Genomic DNA, 21,486 nt, shown 5'->3' on the forward strand with positions numbered 1-21,486 from the left:
AGTAACAGCTACTGGTAAAAGGCTAAGCTAAAGACTTGCCAGCCTAGATCTTGGTGGTCAGGGCAATGCTGGGCACATGGATAGTCTCAATAAATGTTGGTGACCAAGTGCAGTCGGTTAATTTAGCCACTTGCTTCAGTATTTTGTATGTAATTTTAAATTGTGTACAGTTTTGCATATTTTAATTCAGACATATGTCTATCTGCTTATTGTTTTTTAAAATTCTTTTGCAGAAGTAGACAATGTGGCACAATGTCACATTCAGCTTGCACAGACTCTAAGAGAAGAGGCCAGGAAGCTAGAAGAATTCAGGGAAAAGCAAAAGCTACAACGGAAAAAGGTCGGGCTTGCATATGTGTTAAAATGTTGCCTTTCTTAAGGCAGAATACTCCAGGCTTGCTTGTTCATTCAACTCCTTGGCTTGGCTCCCACGCTCGTGTAACCGTGCTCTTCTTTTAACCTATGCGATTATTTATTGGCAAACTATGTGGAGACTCATGGTTCTGTGCCCACTTACCACCCCCCCCCCCAGGCCACTTCTTTTTTATAATTTTTGCTAGATTTAGGGGTACAGCCTGCTTTCCCCTTCTTTTCATATCTGCTGCCACTATTTGAACTCTGACTGGAAAGGGGAACCCCCTCTTTCTTCAGTAGAGTCTAGCATGGCCAAGTTGGGGGGCTTTTAGACCACACTCCTCCTCCTGGACAAGGCAGTAAAGGGAGGGTGAGAGGGAGAGGAGACGCAGTCCTTGGAGACCAGAATGTAGTCCAGCTGTTTTACAAGTAGGGTAACTGAGGCCCTGGGAAATCCGAGTTCTTCTTGTCTTCAAAGCAGAGGTGCATAAGCTCTTTTTCATTAGGATTTACTCTGGCCAACTACACGTAAGGAGACGGGAGTGAGCAAGTTAATAAAACTGGCAGACATTTGGGAAGTTATAAAGATCAAGTGTTACTTAGACTAGACCAGCCACTATTCTGACTCCTTTCTATTTTTTTTAAAGGTTTTTAAAACTTATTTTTAGACAGCGAGGAAGGGAGAGGGAGAGAGAGAGAGAAACATCTATGTGAGAGTGGAACAGTGACCGTCTGTTTCCTGCACATCCCCCACCGGAATTGAGCCTGACCCTCCCTTCTGTTTAATTCCTAAAACATTGCTTTGCCTCTATTATCATTTAGTGAGAAGCTCTGACAGCTGTGCCTCTTACTAGGAAGGAAGGCTGTAACATTTAAGGAATACCATATTAAGCACTTCCACACAAATGCAAGCTTCAGGTACCAGGTTTCAGGGGTCTATCTGGCCCAAAGTATTTTTCAGAGCAGAAATAATATGTAGACCTTATTACACCCATTATTAGATGGGCAAACTTTTTGGACTGATATTGCCAGCCCTGCCCACCTCTCTAGAGGAATTGCAAACTTCAAGAAGCAAAATGCCTTAGACAACCAAGGTCCATGCACACATGATTTCCACTAAGAGGAGAGGAGGGTCATTCTTCCCCATCTTTCAAGTGCCCTGGGTAGCCCTAGTCATTTCGGAGAAAGTTTTGTTAATTTTGCAAGGCTTCTGAAACTTCCCCTCCTAACAAGTTGCTGAGAGAATTCTCAGAGCTAGAAGCCCATGTTCTGAAGTCTGTTAGGCAATAGAGCAGCTGGCATTCAGCCTACCGTTGTCATCCAAGTTCCCTATACACCCTCGTGTGCCCTCTATAGCAGGACATGCCTCCTTCCCAGCTTTCTGGGAGAAGTCCAAAGTTGATTAATACATTTGTATAGACTTGTATCACAATGAACTCTGGGTTGTACCAACTTCCGTATATAAATACTTAAAAAAAATTTCAAACTTTGGGGAAAAATATGTCATTGCCAACTTCTCATTTTCACTGTTCAAACCCTGCACACTTTGGTTTTTCACTTCTTGGAAATTAAGCCATTTCCACTTATCTAGGAAAGCCATCAGTTGGTTTCTTTTGTTAAACTGGGGCAGGGAGGTGCATGTAGAATGACTGGCCGGAAGTTTATGGTGTACTTACACAACTATCCGAGGGTGGTGAACAATATGGATGTGGTCACCGTTCCCTCACTGAGTATAGAGTATGGCCAGAGAGACTGAGGTAACATAGCAATCATGGTAAAGTGTGATGAACCTTAAATGGTAGGGGAGATCAGGCCACCTGAACATACAGAGGGAACACCTCACCTAATCTATTGGGCTGGGGAGGCTTCCTGCAGGAAGTGACCTTGAATCTAAAACCAGCAGAGTGAAAGGCAATATAGGTGAGGATGGTAAGAGATGAAGCTCTCACTCTTGGTGGTTGGCAGGTAGGGTGGGTCTTAGGAGCTATTCTCAGGAGTCTTGATGTTTTAGGGTTCTGAGGTTCCTTCCCCAGCCCAGAATGTCCTAAGCCTGACAGACAGCACGTGGTCAGTTACTCTCTCCTCTGGTACCCACATCATTTTACCATATCAACTGAGATCGGAGTGACCATGGCAGAGTTTTGTTCTGCCTATTTGGAGAGCAGTCTCCAAAGAAAAGAACCCCCTTGGTTCCAGAGAGTGATGCTTCCTTCCAGTTTTCAGAATACAGTCTGAGTGGGGTAGACAGACAAACAGATCACTAAGTAGTTATTTCCATAATTAGGGCAGGGTCATTTGGGCCATTTATAAATCTCTCTTCCTTTTGCCCTCCCTCTTACTTCTCCCCATCCTATAATAAGGATGATTGTGCTTTTGCACTACTTTGTGTTATTACATTTGGCCTGAGCAGAAAGTCCGAGTCCTCAAAGAAGCGCCTCCCCAAGGAGACCTGAAAGAGAACCCTTGACTTACAGGGGCCACCATGAGTGGGGTCACCCTCTAAGTGAACCATGGACATGAGGACACTTAAATCAAGGTGGTGCAGCAGACAGAGCAGGACTTGGTGTCACCGAGTAGCCTTGAGCAAAGGTCACCAATGGTGTGACCTCTGGGACTCTGGGTTACACCTGTCAGGTGAGAGAGTAGATTGCTGCTCTCGAGGATCCTACTGATGTACAAATGCCAGGAAACCTTGAAGGCAGAGAGAGGAATGATATGAAGTGAAAATGTTTGGCTCACAGAACTTTGTAGCCATCTGAGAGGTGCTTGAAGCAGGTGTTATGCAGAACTTGGGCATAAGGAGGCCTGGCGTGGGCCATAAACTATAAAATAGTCGCAGCGTCCAAACTGGAAGAATGGCAGTGTGTATATTCGAACTAGAAAGGATCATGGAATAGACCAACATTGCTAATGGATCTGCTCCATGGAGCCAGGGAAAATCGGGAACCATTATCAAATACATAAACCCAGCTCCTCCTCTTGGCAAATGCACATAGGGGCTAATGTGAACCACACAGCTCCATGCAATGGCAAGGATCTGCCCACGAGTCCTCCATGTGGGGATCATGTTGGAGCCCTGTCTGTTCTGTCTATTGTATCTTCACCATTAGCAGGTGCATAGCTACTTCTGGTCCCCCCTTTCAGAGAAGATGATGCCTCAGTTCTCTGAGGGCCTCTTGGGGTTCCCCCAAGGGAAGTTCATGTATTCTACAAAGCTCATGTTTGAAGTGAGATATTTTCTCCAGATATCTTGAAAATCTATTTGTGTGTTATGGTAACAGAGAGCAACTTAATATTGCGGAAAAGAAACCACATTCAAGTTTAATTTTCAATATTATTTTGCATTATATCATTTTGCACAAAAGCAATGTCATAGCTCATTTTGAATGATGGCATCTCCTGATCTTCTATCTTCCCAATTGCTTTTATAGAGCTACCATAGGGATAATGGTAGTTTGGGGTCATGATTAGGATCAAGGGCACAAGAGTCAGGTTTCTGGGCTCAAATCTCAACTCTACTTGCTGAGTGTTAACCTTTGGTAAATTAATCCACCTCAGTTTACTGTCAAGAAAATGGGAATAAGAGTACTAGGTTGTTGTGATGCAGGAAGACTGCTTATCACATAATGCTTGATAAATTGGAGCGACTGTTATGTCTGAGGTACATTTTTATTATTAGCTGCATTACTTTGACTAATAAATGTATTAATGTCACAGCCACAATAAAGAAATTGCTCCCAAGTGAACACAACAGAGTAGTTTACCTTTTCTGGATTAGATGGAGTGAAGAGTAGGACAACAGCCTGGTTGTTGTGGCTCAGTGGTTGAGCATTGACCTATGAACCAGGAGGCCACAGTTTGATTCCTGATCAGGGCACATGCCCTGATTGCTGACTCGATCCCCAGTGGGGGGCATGCAAGAGGCAGCCGATCAATGATTCTCTCTCATCATTGATGTTTCTATCTTCCTCTCCTTCTCCCTTCCTCTCTGAAACCAATAAAAATATATATTTAAAAAAAGAGTGGGAGAACAGCTTTTTTTTTTAGCTGTCCTACAAATATTTCTCCTCTTCATCCTGTCCAGGCTCCTTGCTGGGTAAGGGTGTGTCATTGATGAATGCCACAGAAGTGAGTGTTTATAAGTCGAATTTAACTGTGCCAATATAAGCTTACAGAAAAAAAAGACCCCTTTTAAAATATAAATGGCACTTTAACAAAAGTGTAAAAAGTCCTTTTGACACCAAAGTTTCTTGATCCCAGATTTGCTGAAGAGACTATTCTAAGGTGATCAATGTTTCTCAATGGTGGCAGCCCAAGTTCAAAGATGGACCCCCTCCATTAATCAGCCATTAGACCTTGGGCAAATTGTTCAACCTCTTTGCTGCAGTTTTCTCATCTGTGAAATAATAAATAGTACATCTACCTTCTGGTTCCCATGGGGAACCAGAATCTCAGAGGGGCCAATGAGATAATCCATCTTGAACACATCCCTCAAGATAAGATGGTATTAACAATAATTTCTGTTTGTATTAATAGTGCTTGTGTTCTCTTCACAGACAGAGCTTATAATGGATGCTGCCCATAAACAAAGGAGCTTACAATTCAAGAAAACCATGGATGTGAGTTTCACTTTATTGCCTTTTCCTGAAATTCTGTGCTGTGTATGAGCATATTCCTGCTCAAATAACATTTCAGTAATGTTATTTATTAATACAATGACTCTTAGTGATTTCACTTTTCTTCTTTTTAAAGCCTTGGGAATATTGAGGATGAAACTAGATAGTAGGAACATAATATTACCTTTCTAATATGGGAAAGTAAAGCAAGTTAATTTAAATATTTTAGGCCACGACACAAAATTATATATACCATATGATCCCATTTATCTAGTTGGATTTGAGCCCCCCCTCCCCCCCCGCCCCGTGACCATTCTGAATCTTGATTTCTTTATTTTTAAATCTTTTTTTAAATCCTCACCTGAGGATATGTCTTTATTGATATTTATTTTTTAAAAAGATATTTTTATTGATTTCAGAGAGGAAGGGAGAGGGAGAGAGAGAAACATCATTGGTGAGAGAAAATCATCGATTGGCTGCCTCCTGCATGTCCCTTACTAAGGATCCAGCCCACAACCCAGGCATGTGCCCTGACCAAGAATCAAACCGGGCTCAAACAGAATTCTTTAAATCACAAAGGAACATGACTATTCTTATGCAACAGAAATCATGGGATTGATGCTACTGTCCACGTGCACTGGTGAGGCACAGTAGAATATTGAAGCATAATTATAATTTCCATGACCAAGTGATTCATAAACCTAAGTTCTAAGGATTATGAATGTTGGATTATGTTTTTTAAAAATTTATATGTCTTCAATCTTTTTTTTTTTTTAAGAGAGAGGAAAGGAGAGAGATAGGGAAATAGAAACTTCTATGAGAGAGAAACATCATTGATCGACTGCCTCCTGCATGTCCCCTACAGGGAACTGAGTCCACAACCCGGGCATGTGCTCTGATCAGAAATCGAACTGTGACCTCCCAGTTGATAGTTTAATGCTCAACCACTGAGCCACAGTGGCTGGGCTGGGTTACATATTTTATAGTTACCCTAGAGGCCCGATGCAAGGGGCTTGGCCCTCGCAGCCCCTTGCAGCCCTGGCTTCGTCCGGAAGGTCGTTTGGCTGTTCAGTCTAATTAGCATATTAGCTCTTTATTATATAGGATAGATCTTTTTATTTTTCCCATCTGAAATGCCATCTTTTGTTCTGGTCAGTTTTTAACGCTCATGCACGTTGTTTGCCAAGTAAGAGTTTTTATTTCCTTGATCAGGCTGCCATTACATACATCATTGGGAAAAAGGCTAGAGAGATGTTGCAGCGATAGACAAGAAAGAGCATCTGCCTTCTGAGCAGCCACGTTCTAATGGTGATCACAGCCCTGTTCAGGGTGCCCTGTATTCGCTGGGCTTGGCAGGCTAGGATGGCTGCTTTTCAGGGTTATGTTCTGCTCACCTATTTTGGTCCTCTTTTGGCTCATAACAACTAAGGCAAAGAAGATCTATGAGCAGAAATGCCGAGACAAAGATGACGCAGAGCAGGCTGTCCACCGAAGTGCCAACCTGGTAAACCCGAAGCAACAGGAAAAGGTACCTGGGAGGGCTGACCACCTGAAAGATCTGAGATTTACTATCTCAAGCTAAAGCCAATCAATGAGCTTAAATAAAAGGGACCTGCTCCCCAAGCTTCTGGCAATATCTTCCTTTAGGCTAATTAGGATCCTCGGAGCCAGAAAAACCCTTCACATTTTGGGGGTTGTGGAAGAGCTAGAGAAAGGAGGCCATGGGGAGGGAGTGGGGTGATAAGTGGGGGAGGGAGTTTTGATTTTTTCCCCATCTTTCTTCAAAGCTCAACTCATGTATTCTTTGTAGTCAGGCTGCCTCCTGCTTGGGTATATTATAAATTTAATTTTATAAAATCTGGATAGAAGATTGTCAGTAACCACAGGGCAGGAGTATGGCTTTAGGAAGACGTAGGGCGAGATGCTTGATGGATAGTTTGCAATGGCGAAAGATTAGAGGGCAAGTTGAATGATTTGCTCTTGGGAGGACCCTAGGTAAGACTGGTACTAGCACTTGTCTCTTCGCAGCCATTGCTTTTAGATCTGTTATGCCTATAGAATCCTGGCCCAGCATTCCTGATCCCTTGTTCGTTTGTTTTATGTCCTCACAGCTTTTTGTGAAACTAGCAACCGCGAAGACAGCTGCAGAAGACTCCGGTGAGGGGGCTCCCTGGGGATGGGGGAGGGTTGTGGTGGGGTTTACCTTATCCTAAATCTGTCTGGTATACCCAACAATGAAGAACATATGGATATGCAATGGGCTTTCAGAAACAGGAAGGGGGAAAGGAAGGGAGAAAAGGGTAGGGAAACTGAGGAAGTGAATAGCCAACAGTTTCTGGCCACGGCTTGCCCAGTCTGGCTGCTGTACATGTAATAGGATGGAGATGGTAGGGGCATGAGGCAGCCGCTTTGTGATCTGGGGCTCACTCTGATTTTTTTCTGGAACATCTATTTAAAAAGCCCATTTCAGCCCTGATTAACTCGTACCTGCTATGAAAGAAACAGCCACGTCTGGAAGCCTCGTCATCATTGAAATCTAAGCTCCAAGCTTTTAATCCCCAGTGTGTCCTGCAGGAAATAAACCTCTCATGACCACGGTCACTTAAGAAGTCTCTAAACCTAAAGCTAAAGTAACTCGGTGCCCTTTCGGGCTCAAGGTAGTCCTCTGCATCTCTCATTGGATACATTTCCTGAAAATGAAAAGGGGTGGAAACTATTGAGGTGGAATTAGACAAAGGAAACCCTGACCGAGGTTCCCTGGCTGCTCTCACTTCTCCTTCCTTGGATCATTTCTTGCTAATTGCTTGGTTCAGTGTTTATTTCACAAAGATATTATGAGGGTGAGCGATGTGATTATGGCCTTCCAGTGTTCAGAGCTCATGGAGCCCGGTGCGCTCACTGCGAGTTTCATTTGCCATCTGGGATGAGCCTGATGGGTGGGCCTGCGAGCTGCCCTGCCCTTTGCTGAACCCCAGCCCCTCACCTTCATTGCAGACAAGGCGTATATGCTGCACATCAACACGCTGGATAAGATCCGAGAGGAGTGGCAGAGCGAGCACATCAAGGCCTGCGAGGTAGCCCAGCCAGACGCTGCTCAAGAGGGGGCGGGTCTGGCTTCCAGAACTCGGAGAGTCTACTTTTGTAGAAATGTGCCATCCGCTTATTATACCTACCGATTCTGATAGAATTGCTCGAGGGCAGATTGGAAATCAGAAGATGAAGTGGAGGATGGAAGGAACTGGCATGTTTCCCCCTAAGCCTCATTTTTCTCTCTCTTCCTACTCTGTCCAACCCTGTTCAAGGCCGCCTTCTATGTTCCGTTAGCACAGGCATGAAACAGATGAAGCAATTAATGGTTAATTAATTACTTAGAGAGCCTCGTGTGCACTTGGTATGTGATAAGGAAAATGCAGACAGCAGGTGAGCAGGCTTCAGAATGTTTTAGCCTCCTTCCACCTTCAATTTCACATTGCCCCCCTTCATTTTCAGCACATTGTGTTTACAAGAGAAAATAAAATATGACCCAGAAACTTCCTCCATTTTCAGTTACCCTCTCTACACATTTTCTTACCAGTGGTTCTCAAAGTGAGGTGCCAAGACCTGTGGCATCAGCATCACCGGGGAACTTGTTAGACCAACTCCAGACCTGAATCAGAAACTCTGGAAGTGGGCCCAGAAGCCCTGCCGATGATTCCGATGCCAATTCAAACCTGAAAGCTGCTGATCTACACATACCCCTTCCCTCCTTTTCTCCTGATACAGCACAGAAGTGGCTGCTCCCACCATCTGGGCTCAGGATCCCATCCAGCTGCCTGTCCCCATTGTCTTGTGCACACTTCCCTTTTATGGGGATTTCTTTCATTATCGTTTACGCAAACTCAGCTCCCTCCTGGCTTTAAAACTTAGCAGCTATTGCTTCCCATCTCTACCTTCTCCTCTCCTTACAGCCCGGCTTCTTGAAGGAGCTGTCTCCACGTCCTCATTGCCTCCGCCTGCCCCAGCGTGCTCCCTGGGGTTTGCTCCCTGCCCCTGCCCTCTCGGAGGAACCAGTGATCCCCTTGGTGTGAGGTCCAGTGGTCTGCTTTTAATGTTCTGTTAGCACCAGCATGAAACAGAGGAATCAGTTACTAGTAATGGTTAAGAAATTACTTAGCGCTGAAACCGGTTTGGCTCAGTGGATAGAGCGTCGGCCTGCGGACTCAAGGGTCCCGGGTTCGATTCCGGTCAAGGGCATGTACCTGGGTTGCGGGCACATCCCCAGTGGGGGATGTGCAGGAGGCAGCTGATCGATGTTTCTCTCTCATCGATGTTTCTGACTCTCTATTTCTCTCCCTTCCTCTCTGTAAAAAATCAATAAAATATATTAAAAAAAAAAAAAAGAAATTACTTAGCCTCACATGCACTTGGTATGTGATAAGGAAAATGCAGGGAACTTTGCAGTTTCTAATCTTAGTGGACCTGTCTTTACCATCTTCTAAAATACTCTTTGTTTGTTGTTTGTTTGTTAATCTTCATCGAGGATATTTTTTCCATTGGTTTTTAGAGAGAGTGGAGGGGAGGGGAAGGGGGGGGAGAGAGAGAGAGAGAGAGAGAGAGAGAGAGAGAGAGAGAGAGAGAAACATCAATGTGAGAGGGGATTGGTTGCCTCCTGTACTTGCCCTGACCAGGGCCTAGATCAAACCTGCAACCCATGTATGTGCCCTTGATGGGGAATCGAACTCAAGACCCTTTGGTGGGTGGACTGGTGCTCTAACCATTGGGCACACTGGCCAGGGCTAAAACATCTTTTTTGCTTTACTTCCTTAACTCCACACTCTCATGGGAAAGACTGGAGTAAAGCCATTTTTATAAGGTTTGAGAACATGTAAAACAATGCATATTATAAAAACATGCACGGGAATGATAAAATTTAGGACAATGGTTATGTCTGGGGAAGGAGGAGGGTGACAGAGATTGGGAAAAGCGTACAGGAACTTTAACAGAATCTGAAGCAAAGTTGGTCAAAATTCTTGACAAATCTGGGTGGTTGGTACAAGGGAATTCATTATACTATCTCTCTACTCTTGATTATGTTTAAAATTTTACATTGTAAAATGTATAATATTTAAAAATGCATTAATATATTACATTAATTGTTGAATAGAATAGCATCCACTTTATAGAATAGCTTGATTTTCCAAAAGTTGTTTATATTTTAAAAAAACTGTTGTTCAGGCAATAACTTAAAAAAAACCAGAACTTTAGAAGACAAGTGCAAGGACCCCCATGTACTCACCAACTAGCATCAACAATTATGACCAATTGACCAGTCTTGCCAATTGAATTCATTCATTGGGGGAGGGAATGTGGGGAAGGGCAAAGTTTGGAATCTGAGGCTCTGGCAGGCTGCCTTGGTGGAGATGCCCCTCAGGCAGTTGGAAATGTGAGCTGGAATTCAGGTTAGAACCAGGGTGCCTGGATTCATCATAGCTGCTTACCTTCAGAATTACACCCCATTGTGTTTGTGTTAATAGCATATTAGAATCCATCTGCATTCTTTGCTTGCTGTAAGAGTTTATGAGCTTCCTTGATGGTGAGGGGAGTACCCTAAATGGACAATAAGCTTGCATACTTGAGGGGTGACACTGTTTCTTAAGTCATAGCCAATCTAGACAAATGGCCCCTTTCTCTGCATATGCATTCACCTGTGGTTATGTTTCTGTAGGCGTTGGAAGCTCAAGAATATGAACGAATAAACTTCTTTCGGAACGCATTGTGGTTACACGTGAATCAGCTGTCAAAACAGTGTGTCACCAGCGATGAGGTAAGTCAGCAGCATCCATTAGCATGGAAAGAACTATAGGCATTTATTCGTTCACTCCTCTCAATTGAAACACAGAGAGGTACAGTGACTTACCCAGGGCCACACAATTGGTTGATAGAAGGATCCAGATAAGCACCTAACCTGCCTGCCTCTTGGCCTATTTTACTGCTATGACTTTTTCTTTAAGAAATTCAGAGCAGGAGGGCAGAGAAAGGAGATTTGAATACAGTTTAATCTATGGAAGACAGAGATGTTACACCATGAATGTAAGTCCCAAGAGTCACTCCAGGACAGCATCAAGTACTAGCAACTGACTGATGCCCCAGCTAATGGTCACTCCAAGGTTCAGGATTTACTTCAGGACATTCATGGGCCATTATCCAAGTTTAATTTGTGCATAGTAATCCCCATCGGGAGCCAGAATCTCAGAGGGGCCAGAATCAAGTTAACACAACCTTTGCTAAGAAATAGCCACTCTCACTCAGACGATACATTCACTTTAGAAGAACAATTAAACACAGAAAACCTGTAGGATGGAATGGAAGAACTTTTCTCCAAGTGATTGTCTTTGTGTCTCTGTGTGGCATTGGTCTTGGGACTTGGTATCTGTTTACTTTGCCCCATCAATATTTTTTTTGATATCTTTTCAAAATAAAATTTGGAAATGAGTCAGCCATATATCAAAGCCCCTGTTTTAATAAGCCACATCACAAGTTTTATGGAATCCCTCTTCCTTGATGTATCTTTTTGTTAGATGTATGAAGAAGTCCGTAAGAGTTTAGAGATGTGCAGCATCGAGAAGGACATTGAGTACTTTGTGAATCAACGAAAAACTGGACAGATGCCCCCAGGTGAATGGAGCAGCGGGGGCGGGGCTTCATTTCAGCAATTCTGTCAGTCTCTCTTGTCATATGTTGTTGACAGTGGAAGACGCCTGCCTCTTCATGTTTTGTTTCTTGATGCCTCTAGCACCCATCATGTATGAGAATTACTACTGCCCCCAGAAGAATGCAGCCCCACCAGGAAAGGCTACGGGGCCGAACTTAGCAAGGTAATGACCAGCTTCCTTTCACATGAAGAAAAATACTTTTAATAAACATTTTTTGTCATTAGTGTTCTAAGACATTAGCATGGAAACACAGCTACCATTGCATTTGCTAGATTTTTGGAAATAGCAATTTTAGGGCAAATGTGAAATGGATTTCTCCAGTCATAGCTCAAGGAGGACGATATCATGCCCGAGTGTGAATTTTGTTATTCATGCATGAGTCCTATACCTTTCTCATAGCCTGCAGAGAGTAGGAGTCAGCAAACTCTGGCCCTCTGTGAGCCAAATCTGACCTGCCTGTTTTGGTAGTGCCTGTGAGTATTTTATGGTTGAAAAAATAGAAAGAATACTATCTTGTGATGTGAAAATTATATGAAATTCAAATTTCTGTGTTTGTCTATAAAGTTTTTTTCTTTTACTTTTTCCATCACCATTTATACCCCTTTCCCTTCTTCCACCTCCACCTCTCCCCCTTAAGTATATAAAGTTTTTATAAAATATGCATTTATTGATTTTAGAGACACAGGAAGGGAGAGGGAGAGACAAACATCGATCAGCTGCCTCCTGCATGCAACCAAGCCCCTACTGGGGATCAAGCCTGCAACCCAGGCATGTGCCCTGACCGGGAATTGAACCGGTGACCTCTGGTGCATGAGATGGCATCCAACCAACTGAGCCACGCCGGCTAAGGCTATATAAAGTTGTATTATAACATGACCACACTCATTTGTTTACATTCTGTCTAGAGCTGCTTTCCCACTAGAGTTGACTAGAGTTGCAGGAGAAGTGACTGTAGCCAGCAAAGCCTAAATCACTTACTGACATCTGGCTCTTGACAGAAAAGTTTGCTGCCCCTGACATAAAACATCCTGAGAGAAGAGGAACTTTTGTTTTACATATTATACAGTCACCTTGAAGTCTAAGTTGTTGAATTTTCAATCCAGTTTTTAAAAAGATAATGGGATGGGGGTTTTTTTTTGCGGGTGGAGCGGAAGATGGCATGATCATCATTATTATTCAAAACAGTTCATAGGAATTAGCTCTTCTAAGCCTCACAGTAAGGTGGGAGCTGTTTGCACTTCCCATTTCACACGCGAAGATGCCAGTGTACAAGATCAGGAAGTCTTGCCCACACAGCTGAGAAGTTCCTCCTGCCAGTCTGGTTGCGGGGGCAGGGCCCTGTGCGTCTGACCACGGTGCATCTCGCTCCTCAGCAGAGCAGAATGTCTGCATCTTGCATTCCAGTAGTCAGTGCTGCAGGCCTTTGGCTTCATCGGAACTTTTCTTGACCCTCTAAAGCAGAAGCCAGATCTGAGGAGACTGCAAAATGCTTGTTGTGTGATGTAAAAAACTAGGAAAACAAGAACTTCTCTGAAAGACTTTGGTTTTCATTTCTTACAGGAGAGGACCTCTCCCGATTCCTAGGAGTTTACCAGGTAGGCCAGCAAGAAAGACCTTTGGAAATGCTTGTCAGGGTTTCTTTAAGGTTGAGTAGCTAGAATTGTGAAATAAAGGGAAAGAAGGGAATAATTAGAATCAAATTTCTGAAACAGTAAGTATATATTAGAATCTTACTATAATGCTATGTGTCACACAGTGGAATTTGGTAATTGGTGTCTATTTTATAGTTATCCAAGAGAATTTAGCTCCTGGAGTGCCAAAAGGAACTTCTTAGAAGGCAGTCTTACTTAAGAGATTATTTTATCTTGGACCATGAGAATGGAAGAGCTGAGTTTCCTTTGGATTATACAGAAATATAATTTACAGAAGGCATAGCTATCTAAAACCATTAACTTAATATTGTGTTTTATGCATTGCCCATGATTGGATTTTTCACTAGTCACTGGTCTTCCCCCCCTCCCGCCCCCCCAAACTGTTACCATATCTCTGGGAGAAACATGCATTTTAGCATTTTTTGTTAGTTATATTCTTTGGATAATGAGGAGATCTTGAGGGTAGGCACTTTTCTTTTTCCTGTACCACTCACAATACCTAACACAGTACTGGACATATAATAGGTACAGAACAAATATCTATTATTTGAATAAAAGAAAGATATACCTAACTATGTTCAAGGGAATGAGGGGAGAGACAGCTATTGCTGCATGGAACAGCTTAGCAAAAATTTAGTATCTGGGGGAAAAAATTAATGGCTGAAATTATATCTTTGAAGAACATAAGGATCTACATTATTTTATTTCATATTGTCTTATAATTACATGATAATGTGGGACTTATTTTTGTCCACATTTAAAGATGACTTTACTGTAGGGGCAGCTAGCTAGTTGTGGGTGAAAAAGGACAAAAAATTAATAATAATAGGAATTTCCAGAATATTCTCTGGTTTGTAGTCATGACTACCATTTGTATGCTTTGTTGCCTTCTTACAAAAGGGCAGTCATAGAATCTTTGAGTCAAGTGCCTTGATTTGAAAGGGCTAAGATCCTATGAAAAAAAATGTTGGCTTCATGTTGCTTTGTGTTCTGCTCTTTGCAGATGACCCAGATTATTCTTCGGTTGATGACTACAGTTTGATCTACCAGTAACATCAATGGTAAGAGCCATTAATTTTTACGTCATCAAGTCACATTTAGACTGGTGATAGTATTTTTGAAGCCTTTGATGCTGTTTTTGTTTTTAATCCTCACCAGAGGATACCTTTTTTCCATTGATTTTTTAGAGAGAGGGGAAGGGAGGGAGAGGAGAAGGTGTGGAGGAGGACAGAGAGAGAGAAACATTGATTGGTTTGCCTCCCACGCCTGCCTTTGGACCATGCCCTTGGTACATGCCTTTGGCTGGGAATTGACCCCATGACCTTTTGGTTCCTGGGCTGACTCCATGACCTGCTGAGCCAAACTGGCCAGGGCTGATGCTTCTTTGTAACACCATTGCACGCAAGCAAGTTCTTGCGCCAGGCATGCTGGTGGGTGTGGTGTTCCTGCAGGGTGACTGCTTTGGATCCCACCACTGAAAGGGGACTGGAGACCACTCCATACCTATTTGAATGAGGGTAGTTTCCCTTCATTCATTATTCTACAACCCTTTATCTTGCTCTCATTAAGCTCTTTTGTGGCTATTACTCACCTACATTAAAAGCAATGCTCACAAGCAAATCACACGTGATCTTCACCTTTTCATTCCCCAAAGGGGAAAAGTCACGTAAAAAGAAGTCAATAGAAATAAGGCAAATATTAGTACACTCACTAAACACATAAGGGCATCATAGGGGTCATCCTGCACCAGATTACTACTGCTCTGAACCAGCAAACCACAAGGATTCCTAGAACAGGACTACTAAGTCAACCATCGCTGCAAAGATGACTCATATTCTTTGGCATTCAAGTGCTTGCAACGTGCCCCAAGTCACTGTCAGTCTTTACAAATGTTTCGGAATGCCTTCGAAGCCAAAATAGCAATATTAGATGGAATTCCTCATAAAGTATAATTCTTTTAACCCAGTGGTTGGCAAACTGCAGCTCAGCAAACTGCGGCTCACGAGCCACATGCGTCTCTTTGGCCCCTTGAGTGTGGTTCTTCCACAAAATACCGACTTCTGCGCATGGGCCATGAAGTTTCAATTGCACTGTACGTGCGCACCCACACGTGGTATTTTGTGGAAGAGCCACACTCAAAGGGGCCAAAGAAGCCGCATGTGGCTCCCGAGCCGCAGTTTGCCCACCACGGTTTTAACACAATCAGCCATATCTTGGGGTATGACGATATATATATATATATATATATATATATATATATATATATAAAGAAAAGGTCTGAAAGGATATGTTCCCAAACAGGTAATAGTCTCTTTTTATTTGACCAGGTGTTTTAATTTGTCTGCAATGAAAATTTATTACTTCTTTAATTAAAAACTGTTTTTATTTTATTATTTATTTTTTTAAAAATATATTTTATTGATTTTTTACAGAGAGGAAGGGAGAGGGATAGAGAGTTAGAAACATCGATGAGAGAGAAACATCAATCAGCTGCCTCCCATACACTCCCCACTGGGGATGTGCCCGCAACCAAGGTACATGCCCTTGACCGGAATCGAACCTGGGACCCTTGAGTCCGCAGGCCAATGCTCTATGCACTGAGCCAAACCGGTTAGGGCTAAAAACTGTTTTTAAAGAATTGATCCTCTTTCCCTGGCCAGTGTGGCTCAGTTAGTTGAGAATCATCCCATGCACCAAAAGGTTACCAGTTCGATTCCCAGTCAGGGCACATGCTCTGATTGTGGGCTTGATCCCCAGTACGAGGCAGCCAATGGATGTTTCTCCCTCCATTCCTTTCTCTTTCTCTCCCTCCCCCTTCCTCTTTCTCTAAAATCAACAAAAACATATTAGAAAAAGAATTGACCCTCTTGCATAGTTTGTCCTTTTATTTGTTTATTTTTATTTGGCCAACACAGATTTATTGCTCATCCCCAAAATATACAGTTAACACTGACAGCTTCAAATACTCTTCCTTGTATTTCTTTTGCATATTTCTGATCTTAGTGTGTTCCTGGGAATGAGAGGAGAGGCAGGTAGGATGCAGGAATGGAAGTGGAACAATCTCTCTGCCCCCTTCCTGGTTTTGTGTACAGCATAGTGCAGGGGTGGGCAAACTTTTTGACTCGAGGGCCACAATGGGTTCTTAAACTGGACCGGAGGGCCGGAACAAAAGCATGAATGGAGTGTTTGTGTGAACTAATATAAATTCAAAGTAAGCATCATTACATAAAAGGGTATGGTCTTTTTTTTTTTTAGTTTTATTCATTTCAGACGGGCCGGATCCGGCCCACGGGCCGTAGTTTGCCCACGTACAGCATAGTGGTTGGACAGTCATATACTTTACATAGTGTTCCCCCTGATATTTCAAGTACCCACCTGACACTGTACATAGTTATTACAATATTGTTGACTATATTCTCTATGCTGTACTTTACATTTCCAAGACAGATGATAACTTTTGAATTAAAAAATGTTTATCAAAAATATAAATACATGTATTATCCTATATAATAAAAGGGTAATATGCAAATTGACTGAACGGCAGAATGACTGGTCGCTATGACATGCACTGGTCACCAGGGGGCAGATGCTCAATGCAGGAGCTGCCCCCTGGTGGTTAGTGCACTCCCACAGGGGAAGTGCTGCTCAGCCACAAGCTGGGCTGACGGCTGGCAAGTGCAGCAGCGATGGCAGGAGCCTGCCTCTGTGGCAGCGCTAAGGATGTCTGACTGTGACTTAGGCCCACTCCCCGGGGAGAGCGGGCCTAAGCCATCAGTCAGAAATCCCCTGAGGGCACCTCCCCCCTCCAGTGCACGAATATCGTGCACTGGGCCTCTAGTTTACCATAAACTGATGGATGCTATTATCATATCTCATTTTTCATTTGGAATACCTATTTCTTACCATTTGTTTTCCTTTATTCATGTTGAGTAAAATCTCAAGTTAGAAGCAGGGTGCTGAGGTGAATGTTTAATTCAAATGACATTTCTTTGTTATTTTCTTTCAGAAAACAGCTTTTTCTGGCTGGTGCTTCTCTGGCATGGAAGGAGGCACTCAGAGAAGCCGAATCTTTAGAAATTATGTCAATCATGAGACTTTGAAGTGAACCCTGCTGTAATTCTTTGATATTTTAAATTCATGGTAAACATTTAGTTTAACTTAGCTAGTAGAGTTCTGCAGTTTCTAAAAGAAGTCGACAAACTGGCCTAGACTCAAGAATGATCCTTCCCCAATCAGTTACTAAAATTGTGGATGAATTGCATTTCTTGCTTGATCCAGAACAGTTTCTGGATCTGGGGCCTTGACTCTTGGGGGATGGGGAACAGGGATGGCTGAAGAGGTGTCTGAGCATCAGCCTGCACAAGAAGCTCCTAGGGCTTTGGGGCAGTGTGCTATGGCATTTCCACAGTGACACACTCTCAAAGGTGCAAGATTTAAAATCACCTTCCTTTTTGGCTGGAAGACTCTGATCATACTTTCTCATTTTACAGATGAGGAACTGAGACCCAAAAGTGTGAAATCAATTTCCTTACTGTTGTCCCAGCTGGTTCTGTGCAGAACCAGAACTAGAGTGCGAGCTCAGCCCACATCAGTGTTCTTCTAACCCTTCCTGAGGCGCTGATGCTCATGTTGAAATGTAAGACGCCAAATGTTTTTGCTGGCATCTTCTCAGTTGGGAAAATTACCAGGGTTTAAATGTCAGATTTATTTTTATGTGACTTACTGTGTCTCCTGAACTACACAGCACCATATTTAATCGAATGAAGAAGCATCTAGTATAAAATATACTATTATATATATCACTAAGAAGGAAGGGTGGGAGAGAGTTAACTTGTGATAGTTAATTGGCCAAGCCCATTTGAATTTGAGATGCTACAGTGTGTAAAGAAAAAAGTATATCCTAGAATCAATAAAATGTGATATTTTGACTATTAACTGAAGAGAAATGTAGAGTTACAAAGCCAGCCCTCAGTCCCGGGTCTTCTTTAAAGCATCAACCTTACCCTTTCACAAAAACCCCGGGTCTTCTTTTGTCCCCCACAAGCAACAGGGAGATTATGTTCCGTTTGTACAACACGCGCGCACTGAGAAAGCGGTTCATTTTAGTTCATGACAAGTTAAAATAGCACCGGTACTTATTCAGTATGTCGTAAAATTCCATTCTCACAAGGCAAATGTTGTCTTCCCCTGCGCTGTGCAGTAGCTTTCCCAGAGCTATGGGCAAGTTGATAGAAGAAGCCGGATTCTTTTCCCTCTTTCCATGTAAGGTGCTATTGAAGGTGGCAGCTTCTTGTCATGACAGGAAGCTTGCAGCAGTTGGATATCCTTTTGAGAAATTGAAGTTTGCAAAGGGCCATCGACTTCCCCAAATTGAACGGTCTCAGGACATTTTCCTTTGAACTCAGCACATCCTAAGTGCTTTATTTATTGTGGGCAACTCCTCAGGGATTTCACTTTTCTATTCGTAAGTGTGATTGATGTAAAAGTGTTTTATGAATTGACAGTATTTTTATTTTAATTGCTCTTTCAGTTTGATATAAGTGAAATAAAGGTTCTTGGTGATTTGGGACTTACTTTGCACTTTTGTTTTAATCATATCTCTCTCCCAAGTGCTATTTGACCCTTTGCCACACTTGCTCTGGTTAGACTATAGACGGACAAACTGCCGTTGAGGGAGCCCAAGTGGAGACTGGTGCCATGCCACTTCCTACTAATCCTTCAGGTGCCAGCCTCAAGGCCACTTCCTCAGGGACCCCACGGCTGTACCCTTCCTCCTTCCCACATTTTTCTTGTTATTACATGATTCACTCTTGAAATCAGTTGTTCAAGGTTGGGCTTCCCTCCTAGACCTTAACCTCTATGAGAGCAGGGCCCCTTTCTCTCCTTTTTCCAGCTGCATCCTGAGACCGTGACACATATTAGTAAATATGAAAGAATGGTGACCTAGAAGAGAACATGCCAGTGGAGAGAGAAATAAAGAGTGTAAAGGGAACAAAGCCAAATACATGTTAAATTTAGTAACTATGAGCTACTCTGCTGACTGTTGGTATCTTTTTCTAAAAAATATATTTTTATTGATTTCAGAGAGGAAGGGAGAGGGAAAGAGAGATAGAAACATCAATGATGAGAAAGAATCATTGATTGGCTGCTTCCTGCATGCCCCACACTGGGGATTCAGCCCACAACCCGGGCATGTGCCCTGACTAAGAATTGAACTGTGACCTCCTGGTTCATAGTTCAATGCTCAACCACTGAGCCACATGGGTTGGGCTGACTGTTGGTATCTTAAATGTGTCTGCAAACAGTGTAGAAGTATATATAATAAAAAGTTAACACTCCTCACCCTAGAGTTAACCATTATTAACAGTGCAGTGTACATCCTTTCACACGTTTTCTACCCATGTACAAATATCTGAAACTAGAGGATCAGCGCGTAAAATTGCGCAAGACCCAGACCCACCCTGCATGAGCTGCAGGCCCCGCCTCTACCGTGGGAACCGCAGGCCCCGCCTCTACCGTGGGAACCACAGGCCCCACCTCTGCCACGCCAGCCCTGCCAGCCCCGCATGAGCCCCACCTCGTCGTGCAAGCCGCAAGTCCTGGCCCCGTGAGAGGTGTTACATGCGCCTTCTAGTGACCGGTTGTTTGGTCGTTCCGCCATTACGGCATCACAGCCACAGGCCTTTTATGATATAGATAGTCAATGTCTATGCATATATTACTGGTGACCTTTTTTAAAAATATACATTTTATTGATTTTTTACAGAGAGGAAGGGAGAGGGATAAAGAGTTAGAAACATCAGTGGGGAGAGAAACATCGACCAGCTGCCTCCTGCACACCTCCTATTGGGGATGTGCCCGCAACCAAGGTACATGCCCTTGACCGGAATCGAACCTGGGACCCTTCAGTCCGAAGGCCGACGCTCTATCCACTGAGCCAAACCGGTCAGGACTAATTGTGATGCTTTAGATTAGAGTTTCTTACCACTCTACTTCCATAAACAGTGAGACCCTTGTTACCATCTTACTGGGAATGAATCTAATTCCAGTATCTGATCCTGACATCTGAGCTCCATTTCTAATACTAACTGTCTTAGTTTGGGTTATCCCAGAAGGAGGCCTAGAGACAAGGACTTGAGATCAAGTTGCTTATCTAGGAAGTGAGTCCAGCGAACACCAGTGTTAAAAATGGGAAGCCAAAAAGGAAAGAGAAGTGAAAAAATAGTTGCCACTGTGGGAAATGAGCTGACTCCCCCCCCGCCCCCCCCCCGGGGACTCTGGGAAATAGCACAGAACACATGCCTCTGTTCTTCCAGCGGGCAGGTGAGGGAGCCGGGTATTTAGTTTGCCAAAGCTGCTGTACCACAAATTAGGTGGCTTAAATGATAGACGTTTATTGCCTCACAGTTGTGAATTCCAAAAATCAAAGTGTCGGCAAGGCTGGCTTCTTCTGCGGGCTGTGAGGGAGGGATCTGCTCTAGGCATCCTTGCCTGGTAGATGGCTGTCTTCCCTCTGTGTGTGTCTTGGTGTCCCAATCCCCTCTCCCCCTTTTTATAAGGACACCAGCTGTACTGAACGAGAGCCCACCCTTATGACCTCATTTTGATTTGATTACCCCTGGAAAAGACCTTATATCCAAATAAAGCCACATTCTGAAGTGCTGGGGGTTAGTATTTCAACATATACATATTTGGGGATACAATTCAACCTGTAACTATTTATACGCCAGCTCTCATCTGCCACTGGTTGAGTGTTGCTTTCAGTTCAGGGCAGTGCATTATTCCCCTGGCACGTTCAGCCTGCCTTACATTGGCCAAAGAGAGCGCTGAGGCTCAGAGGGGTTAGCTACTGGAATTTGGGTCTGCCTACTCAGAAATAAGTGCTTAGAGGATACAAGCAGGACACCAGCAGTGTCTGATGTTTTGGGGGTGCAAATAACTGTTTCTATGACTCATTTAAACTTTTTTCTTAGGAAATAAAATAGTGAAAGGGAAAATACAGTTTTATGTTTTTCTTCCTGTAGAAGTAAAAGATTAACAGAAGAGATCCCCTCTATACAAGAGTCTTTTTAAAAAATAAAATGTAGGTTGGATATTTTTGTTAATTACTTTCACTGTCAGCTAATTGTTTCAAGAAATGGAAATAATTTAGAAGTAACATGATTTTTAAAA

General features: G+C 43.1%; 1 protein-coding gene across 1 annotated transcript in view; it reads left to right on the top strand.

Moving 5' to 3' along the window:
• The window catches only part of PSTPIP2 (proline-serine-threonine phosphatase interacting protein 2), a 64,358-nt gene extending 45,475 nt beyond the window's left edge, over nucleotides 1-18,883 (top strand). The window contains exons 5-15 of the mRNA XM_006085140.3: nucleotides 234-340; nucleotides 4,911-4,973; nucleotides 6,400-6,498; nucleotides 7,082-7,127; nucleotides 7,965-8,044; nucleotides 10,675-10,773; nucleotides 11,528-11,624; nucleotides 11,743-11,824; nucleotides 13,223-13,257; nucleotides 14,318-14,375; nucleotides 17,321-18,883. Of these exons, the coding sequence (XP_006085202.1) occupies nucleotides 234-340; nucleotides 4,911-4,973; nucleotides 6,400-6,498; nucleotides 7,082-7,127; nucleotides 7,965-8,044; nucleotides 10,675-10,773; nucleotides 11,528-11,624; nucleotides 11,743-11,824; nucleotides 13,223-13,257; nucleotides 14,318-14,367 (758 nt within the window). The 3' untranslated portion in view covers nucleotides 14,368-14,375; nucleotides 17,321-18,883. The remainder of the gene's footprint in view (nucleotides 1-233; nucleotides 341-4,910; nucleotides 4,974-6,399; nucleotides 6,499-7,081; nucleotides 7,128-7,964; nucleotides 8,045-10,674; nucleotides 10,774-11,527; nucleotides 11,625-11,742; nucleotides 11,825-13,222; nucleotides 13,258-14,317; nucleotides 14,376-17,320) is intronic.
• The last annotated feature ends 2,603 nt before the right edge of the window (nucleotides 18,884-21,486 follow it).

This window comes from Myotis lucifugus, unplaced genomic scaffold (assembly GCF_000147115.1).
Source record: "Myotis lucifugus unplaced genomic scaffold, Myoluc2.0 scaffold_16, whole genome shotgun sequence".
NCBI lineage: Eukaryota > Metazoa > Chordata > Mammalia > Chiroptera > Vespertilionidae > Myotis > Myotis lucifugus.